General features: G+C 46.5%; 2 protein-coding genes across 2 annotated transcripts; both read right to left on the reverse strand.

Moving 5' to 3' along the window:
- Positions 1-436: 436 nt before the first annotated feature.
- Positions 437-2,348, reverse strand: LAESUDRAFT_756832 (uncharacterized protein; the record flags this gene model as incomplete). Its single annotated transcript, XM_040912218.1, has 2 exons — positions 437-1,611; positions 2,093-2,348. The coding sequence occupies 2 exons, from the start codon at positions 2,346-2,348 to the stop codon at positions 437-439; spliced, it is 1,431 nt and encodes a 476-aa protein (XP_040766930.1).
- Positions 2,349-6,644: 4,296 nt separating this feature from the next.
- LAESUDRAFT_756836 (uncharacterized protein) lies at positions 6,645-7,279 on the reverse strand (the record flags this gene model as incomplete). The annotated part of the gene is made up of 2 exons (XM_040912219.1): positions 6,645-6,784; positions 6,838-7,279. 2 exons carry the CDS (start codon positions 7,277-7,279, stop codon positions 6,645-6,647), a joined length of 582 nt encoding a protein of 193 aa, XP_040766931.1.
- Between the last annotated feature and the right edge of the window lie 2,021 nt (positions 7,280-9,300).

Here is a 9,300-nt window from a genome sequence, read left to right on the forward strand (position 1 = left end):
GAGGGTTCTAGAACTGAGAACGTTCAGAGTCACAGGTGGAAGAGGTTATCTTCCAGCTGCTGCTCTGCCCCTTTATATAGTCGCAGACCTATAGTTTGGGATACTAGTACAAGGGGTCTCCTACAGCTATTCATAGAGTAATGAAATAGACCGAGACAAATACTAACCGCTGCAAGCCAAGTAATTGGTGAGCTAATGTTAGTACAGGTGAAATAGAAACCTGAAACACGAAGGTCTGGTTTGCATAACCTGAGTGAGTAAATCGTAGAAACGAAAACTGCTAACCCTAGAATATGTCCACAAGACCTATGAATCATAAATAGTAAGTATCATGTGCAACGTAAACTGTCACATGACCATGAAGCGCTGAAACTGTAACACAAGCTCCCCCTTCCAATCGGCAAGACCCTTGACGACAACTCACCAAACTAGCCCATCAATGTCCCCCACGAACACCTACATGGTTATAGACTGGGATGGTAGTGTGGGGTACGACCTCCCAGCCATCATCGAGATCCTCTTGGGGCTGAGGATGGAACTCGGTAGGTGCCCAGTGCGAGATGGATCCATCTTCATAGAGGACCACCTTTAGTGCTTCGACACCATCAGTAAGCCATCCAGGCTGCTCAATCATGGCAACGAGGGGTTGGAAGATGACCGGCACGAACTTACGAGGTGTCTTGGCATCTCCATAGTGGACTTGATCAGAGAACGTCCTGAATAGTTCGACCTCATATTGCTCGACGCCTTCTTCCTTGCCCGCGAAGCGAACACTGATGATGCACATCCGGTTGGGTGTTGGATGCCAGTTGTGCATGCCTGGGATGGGTGGCGGATAAAGAAGAGCGACCCATTGACTGAAGACACGATGAGGTGAGTCTTCCGAGTAGAGGTGCCAGGTGACCTTCTGATTGTCCCAAGTAAAGACGAAGGCGTGGAAGGTGGCAAAGTCGCGCGTGCCCGTACGATGGATGTAGAGATGATGACCATCGCATTCTATGAGGAATGTTAGTGGTGTGGCGATGAAGACATCATAGGGTGATGCTACATCTGGGGCGATGAGCGATACCTGTCCTGCCGCTGGGTTGCTCAAAGACTTGATCACTCGAGCATACCTTATCTGCTCCTTGATGGTGTCAGCTGGTGCAGGTTGTGATCTGTCCTCAGGTGGGTCATTGTAGGGGTAGGTGGCACCATTATGGTGGGGGTAGCCGGGTCGTTCATCGTTGGCATTCCTTGCCTGTTCATCATCTTCTCTCCAAGCTCTCCCTGTCATCCAAGACCCTCCCATCATCCAATGACCTGTCTCATCTTCATCATCTCCCCACTGTGCACTCCTCCATGAGTCGGCCAGTGCTTCATCACTAAGGTTGTTTAGAAGCGGGAGTTCATCTCCATCGCTGTCGAGGAGTAATCCTGGCTCTGATGTGTGGTGAGTGACGGTGGTGGTGACACGGATGTTAAGCAACATGGGTGGAGGTGGTAGAGCAGGACGATTCTCTTTATCCCAAGGGTAGATTTCCTCGTAGAGTTCCCACTCAAGTAGAAGGAGGTGATGGTCCAGTAGAGGGAAAGGAGGGCCGCTACTTATACCTTCGAGCAGCTGTTCCTCTTCTTCATATCAGTCCGTGATGTGAATGTTCGCCATTCCCGTACGTTCTTCCACTGGTATTGTTATTGTCCTTGTTATTGTCCTTGATACGGTACTGTGTATGACACTGAATACATCCAGAGTGAATGAGAGTGCTGCCGGTAAGATATCAAAGTGTAGCGGATGATCTAGAGTGTACGATGGTGGGAGGATTCCCACTGGAAGCCCGGCGTAGATGGCTGTTAGGATAGTCTGACGTCAATCTGGCTCTAGCAGGGGCAGGTGGAGTTCCTCCATTAGGTACATTGGGTAATTCATTCTCATGAATGTTTCCCATGTTCCATCTAGGTCGATATTGACGTCGTCCTCTAGTGTTACCTTCGGCTTGTCCATTTGGAATGGAAATGGGTACAGAATTCTGATTAGCCTGCTGGGGTGAGGGGTTAGATATGGCTGTCATCGAGTTGACCTGAAGTCATCCAGGAGGTGGACTTCGTGGACGTCGTCCGCTCTCTGGATGAGATGGTCCATCATGGTTTGGATGGGTCATGTTGAACTCAACGTTGGTATGGTCGAAGTCAGCAAGATCCTCGATGGCGAATCCAGCCCCTCTGATAGCGAGATAGACTCCGAGTTGTTGGAAGACCTGGTAGCGATGGTCGTGGGAGGAGTGGGATTCGACGTCTTTGAGAACTTTGATAAGATGGGTAAAAGTGGTGATAGCAGATTCGAGAAACTCGGGATGTTGCACGGGCATTGGGGCATGGACTGAGGGTTCAGGCCAAGTTGTGCTCCTTTTTATACTTGTTCAGCAGCTCTCCTGCATTGCCCATTTCTGTCTCTTTTACCCACGACCTTTCGCTGAGTGGATATCCAGCCCATTTTACCAGATATTCATTCTTGCTGCACCATAGTCAGTGTCCAATTATAGACTCAATTTCAAATTCTTCCTCTCCTTCGATAAGATCCAGAGACGGTGTTGAATAACTTTCCCCATGTGTACTGGTCTGCCGATACGGCATGAGCAATGCAGCATGGAACACCAGATGGATCTTCCATGTCATAGGAAGGTCTAACTTGAACGAGAGTGGTTCCAGAACCTCCTTGATCCTGAATGGTCCTTCTCGCTTCGGTGCTAGCTTGTTCGATTTATAAGGCCTTTTCAAATTGATGGCTTCCAGCCAAACCTTGTCTCCTTTCTTGAACGTCGGAGATCCTCCTTTGATCCTGGCAGATACATGGGCTTTTGCCTTGATGATTCCTTCTGTGGCCTCCTTGCAGATCATGCTGAGAAGTTTGAGTCTTGTATCTACGTCGGGAATCTCGTCCTGAGGAAACAGTTCTGGCATTCCTCAGGGTTCGTAGCCATACCATATTTCAAATGGTGACTTCTTCATTATTGAATGAGTATGGAGATTGTGCGTGAACTCTGCTTCAGATAGGAATTGATTCCATCAATGCAGTTGCTCGGCACAATACATTCGAAGATATGTTTCCAATTCTTGATTCATTCGTTTCGTTTCACCATCCGTCTGTGGATGATAGGCTGTGCTCATAGCCGACTTGATCTTGAGGGCAGTGCACAGTGCTTGGAAGACTTTGGATGCGAATTGTGTTCCACGGTCAGAGATGATCTTGTCGGGTAGCCCAAAGCGTTTCCAAACTTGTCGTCTGAATAATTTGGCAGTTTCCGAAGCCATGATCGTCTTCTTGCAGGGACATAGAATTACCCCCTTACTAAGCCCATGGTCTACCATGACCATTATTGAATCAAAGCCTTCGCTTTTCGGTAGATCTGTAATAAAATCCACGCTAACCTGCTTGAAAGGTAGCGCATTGGACGAAGGACCGATAGGCTGTAGTGGAACTTTAACCTGGTTTTGAACAGCTTTGGATTGCTGACATGTGGCACATCCATTGACATAACTTTGAATGAAGCGATACATTCCTGGCCAACAGAAGTCTTTACGCACTAGTTGGTGCGTAATCCAGATTCCCAGATGACCATGGGGAGTGGCCTCATGATATCGCCGAACAAGTTCCTTCTTCAAGGCAGTATTGTTTGGGATATATACGCGTCCATGGATGGTGATTAACTCATTGTCAGCATCCTTGATGTCATCCTTGGTCATTCCTCGAGAAACTGGAAGTTCTTCCATTAGGCCGTCCTTGTACGCAAGTACTGACAGGTCTTTTGTTAGCGCTTGTCAGATTTGTTCCGCCATATCTGTATCGATAGCACCAATAAAGAGATCGTCGGGTAGCAGGATTGCAGGTGACTTGTTATCCTGTCGATTGTCTAATTCGGACAACTGTGAAAGCACATCCGCTTGCACCATTTGTCGTCCTGGCATATGGACAATCTTGTAGTTGAACATAGACAGGAAGAGTTGCCACCTTTGCTGTCTTGGGTTCAAATCCTGCAGTTGCCTGAAGTACGTCAGATTCTTGTGATCTGTACATATGAGGAATGGCTCTTTTGTGCCGTCGAGATAGTGTCTCCATTCTTTAAGTGCGCAGATGATTCCTAGAAGCTCCTTATCATAGATTTGATAATTTCATTCTGGGTCGGAGAGCGACTTGGAATAGTATGCACAGGCATGGAGATCACCATTATTGTCCTTCTGCATAAGGACTGCTCCTGTAGCGAAGTCCAATGCATCAGTTTCAATGACAAAAGACTTGTCTTTATCTGGCATGACCAGTATTGGTGCCTTGCCGAACTCGTTTTTGAGATAGTCAAAAGCAGCTTGTTCTTTGCTTGTCCAATGGAACACATTCCCGCCCTTGGTCTTGGTAAGATCAATTAAGGGTCTTGCAATTTCAGAATAGTTCCAGATGAATTTTCGATAGAAGTTGGCGAATCCTAGAAATGCTCGCACTCCTTTTACGCCAGTTGGGGCTTCCCATTTGATGATCCCATTGACTTTTGCTGGATCCATCTAAAGTCATCCTGGGAGGGGAACCAGTCCTAGGAAGTCAGTGCATGTAGTCTTGAACATGCATTTCTCCAGTTTGAGATAGAGGTCATTGTCGACCATTTTCTTAAAGACTCATTCAAGCTTCTTTTCCAACTCCTTTTCGCTTTCGGCAAGGATGAGGATGTCATCCAGATAGCATAGTAGCCATCCTTCGGCGATTTCTTCTGTGAATATTTCGTTCATCATTCGCTGAAAGGTTGCTGGTGCATTGCACATTCCGAAGAACATGACCGTGGGTTCGAACAATCCATGCTTGGTGATGAAGGCAGCCTTCCACTCATCTTCTTGATGAATTCAGACATTGGTGTATGCTCCACGAATGTCAAGCTTCACGAAATACTTGGCATGGCAGAGTCGATCCATTAGGTCCAATATGAGTGGGAGTGGATAGGCATCCTTGATTGTTCCTTCATTCGCATAGCGGTAGTCCTGACATGGATGTAGCCCACCGTCTTTCTTTCCTACAAAGAAGAAAGGTGATGCCATCACAGATTGTGAAGGATGAATATATCCTTTCACAAGGTTTTCGTTGATAAAGGCATTCATAGCTTCTTCTTCCGGCTTTGATAGATTATAGACCTTTCCTCGTTTAGGAACAAAATCCGGCTTGAAATTTATGTTGTGATCGTAAGATCTATGCGGTGGTAACCGTTCTGATGCCTTTTCTTCGAAAATCTGCTTGTATTTGAGAAGATATGATGGTATTGTCACTTTCTTCTTGGAATTCTTCTTCTCCTTGAGTGCTTTCTTTTGTGTGAGTTCCTGTGCTTTGTTTGATGCCTTCCATAAGATTCCATCTTTCTTTCTTGTTCGATGGGGATCTTTGGGGGCATTCATTTGTCACAGTGCGAGATACTGCATCTTCCTTTCTCCTGCCGAGCGACGTTCTTTTTCTTCGAACGTAACTTCTTGGAGTATGCCAGTATCATGTTGATAGGCGAAAATAGCTTCTTTTTCTCCTATTTCCTGATCCTCCAAGTATGGTGCTCCTTTTATGTATGCAAGCAAGAGGTCTGAATCAACAGTTCCTGCTTCATCTGGTGTGGGATCGACATCAGACCAGTCGATCCTTCTCAAGGTTCGCTTGGCTTTGGCTTTCTCCTTTTTGGTGATTGGAAGACGAACAGTGTCTCTGTTTTTAAAAGGCCATGGTTCCTCGTCTGGTACATCTTCTACATATTGACGGACCTTGACTTCACCTGTTTGCCAATTGATAATTGGGTTGTGATCATGAAGCCACTTATTGCCAATGATCACGTCTTCTTTTCCTAAGTCGATGACAAGGAAGTCATCATTCCATTCGTACGTTCCTGCACAAACAGTTCCTTTGAATCGTTGGTTTGTAGAGTTGATGGGGCTTCCATCAACACTGTGAATCTTGACTTCCTTCTGCGATTTGAGAAGATGGAGTCCTGCTTTCTTCGCAAACGATTCATTGATGAACATTCCTTTTGCTCCAGAATCGACTAGGGCTCTTGCTGGAATACTTCGGGTTCTTGTGCCGTCGTAATCTTGGAAGACGATATTGAGGTATATTTCGCTTCCTCATTTGATATCGCCTCGTATGATTACTTCCTCGGGGACCGTTTCTTTATCTGGGTGCCACGAGATCCCAACGCGCACCCAATTCCAAAACCCTCTGGATCGTCTTTTTCCATGAGTGGTGGATATTGGCATGCATATTCATATCTGTCTGGATTGTCTCTGAATTCCAGAAGATCGTCGAGATGGGGCATCGTCATGTTGTGTTTCTTAATATGGTCTCCTCGCATTTTGAGTGCATCTTCCCATCGTATTCTGGCAAGTTCTTCTTTGGGGATGAATCTTCGAACCACATATGACTCTTCTTCTGAGTCGCTGGATTCATCCTTGGTTTGCCTGATTTTACGAACTGTTTTGGTTTTCACAGAACGAGTTCTTCGTACCCTGTGAACAACCGTTTCTTGTTCGGATACTTCTTCAGAGTCTGATGATTCAGAATCTGATTCTTCCAATGATGAAGATTCCGATTCTTCCTGTTCCGACTCTTCTGAGTTATCCTCAGAGTCACTTTCCTTGACCCTCTTTACTCGTCATCGTTTCTTCTCCATTCCCTTGGAGTAAGATTTAGTCGGCTTGGAAGTCTTTCTTCGTCTGCCAGATCCGGAGTATTTCTTCATCCTGGAATTGGGTGTCTTGGTCTTGGCATATGAAGTTGTCTTTCCTGAGTGATCTGGTGCCGGATCATATTCTGGACTCGTGCATTGTGCAGCGACGTGTCCTGACTTTCTGCAGTTGTAACAGAGTCCACCACAGAATGTTTCTGATGGGTTTCTGGGGAGATCTGGTCAATGTCCATGACGTCAGGGTCCTTCTCCGTCCTTCTTCCGCTTCCTGAAGAGCCTGAGATGAACTTGAAGATGTTTGTCTTTCTGCTATGAATGTCCTGGAGGTCCGTGACCTTTCTTGCGGCCTTACATGCTGCTGCATAGGTCGTTGGCAGACTTTCCGTGATGAAGACTTTTTCTGCAAGTTTCTCATTAAGGCCTCGTTTGAAGTGGATGAGCTTGGCATATTCGTCGTCGATTTCAGCATATCGGTAGAGGATATCGAGATTTCCGATGTACTCGTCGACGGTTTGCTTGTCTTGCTTGTACTTCCCTTCGAGAAGTACTTGCCAAGCTTGGTCCTTGGTTGCGATGCCTCCATATTTTTCAGTAAGCATCATTTTGAAATCTTGGTACATCCCAAGATTGCTATGTTTTGCCATTTGGTTGGCTTCCCATGACTCAGCCCACTTTCCTGCTGTGGATGAGGAGTCGATTTGAGAGAGGATGAAGGCAATTTTACTGAAGTCATCATTGTAGACTCCCGTGTTTGCCTGTAGGTATCGTTCCACATTTCAGAGAAACGATGCATATTCTCGCTTGTCTCCCTTAAACTCCTTAATTTTTCCCATCTTCTTTTCCCGCACCGCTGGCTGCTTGGGGATTGCTCCCTGATATTGTGCATAGAGTCCCACTGCTTGTTGGTACTCATTTCAGATGACATCGGTGCAAGTTCCAGGATGGACTGGTGGTCTGAGAGCCGGGTTGTATCGTGCATGTGTGGCCATACTTCCTGAGAACTGGAAGCTACCAGTTGATCTTGATCCAGTTGAAACCGAACATGTGATTCCAGGTGTGTTGGGTAGGTGGGGTGGCTGGTCCCTTCTGAGATGTGTGATTCCTGGAGAATTTGGTCGAGTAGTGCTGTCCGAGATAGATCTCTCGAGTGGAACTGCTTTTGTTCCGAGAGAATTAACTGGCTGTAATTCACTGATTTCTTGTGAATGCCCTTCCTGTCATTCAACTTGGATTGCTTCTCCTCGTGGAAGTTCTGTTGCTTCGTCAAAGGTTCGTAGAGATTCTTTATCAAAGCTTTCCCTTCCACGAAGAACTTGTCTTATTTCTTTGGTCTCACTCTCGAGCTGCTCTAGCCTCGGGTGATCTGTTGGTTCGTAGGCTCGTCCTAGCCTGAATTGAAGTCGAAGTTGAACCGCTTCTGTCGACTTTTTGTCGTAGAGGTCTGTTAACTCCTCTGTGGTGGCGTCACTGAGCGTAAATGGTGGTACTTCTTCGTCAGAAGTCACCGGTCGTGTTTCTGGTGTATCTTCCTCAGATACTTGGTCGTGTTCCCATGGAGCACTCGTTTTGAATCTTGTCTTGTCCTAAGATTCCTTGATTGCCTTCCCTGGGAAGGGCTTTAGCACGTTTTCAATGTGTGCCTCAGATGAGGGCTTCTCTTCTAGATTACCACACGAGTAATCACTAGTGCTTGAGTTTGTTCCTGTAACAAAAACTCCGCACTCCTGCCTTTTGATCTTTGGTGGCCCTTAACCAATCTTGTATGCCTTTTGATTTGCCTGGTAGCGTTAACCAGTCGGAGTCCTAGTCTTCTTTTCTAGACCTCAGATATCCTGTGCTCGCTTTTTAAAGTGCCCAGCTAGTCACTTCGAACTCCTGCCTACTCCCGTTTGAGCGCTTGGTCATTCTGGCTTTTGATTTCCTCTGCTTGGTGTCCTATAAGCAATCGTCCTTCCTATCCACATTTTCTCGATTGAAAACTGGCCTCAGCAAGGTCTGGGTGCCTTCTTTCGGTGGCCCTTAACTGGCGTCTTCTGTGTACCCAGCACCTTCGGTGAGGATGGAGCTCAAGTCGACACTGCCTTCAGCAGGTACCTTGCCGCAACAAGTACCCAGGTTCCACTTCTTCGAGAATCTCTTGTCTGGCGAAGTACCGTAGCGATGGCTACTTCAGAGTGGTTCTCCTTATTTTTCCCTCCGTGGGCGAAGTACCATAGTGACGGATACTTCAGAGTGGTTCTCCCTGTTTTCTCAAGTGGTGCAGAGGCCGTAACATGCATCGAGTTCCCTAGAATTGGATACCCCTGTTTGAGGACTTGATGGAATTGTTTTTCTGTAGCGTCCAAGTAGACCCCACTTCTTGTAAGTGGTTCTAAACCTAAACAGGTTGACCTATAGAAAAACCTCTTCCAAATGTTATAAAGTGTTCCCTGCTAGAACGTTCGTAACCACGTGTGCTTTCTCACATGTACTAGTCCACAATGTGGACAGAGACTTAGATACCAAATATACCTAACGTCTCCAATAGCCAGGCAGACTATTAGCAGGGTTTATAGTGTGGTCAAGCCTAGTAGACGATGTAGCAGTGAGGTCCTCACTCTACCCTTGCTAGGCCTTGGCCGCT

Source organism: Laetiporus sulphureus (genome assembly GCF_001632365.1).
Source record: "Laetiporus sulphureus 93-53 unplaced genomic scaffold LAESUscaffold_8, whole genome shotgun sequence".
Classification (NCBI taxonomy): Eukaryota; Fungi; Basidiomycota; class Agaricomycetes; order Polyporales; family Laetiporaceae; genus Laetiporus; species Laetiporus sulphureus.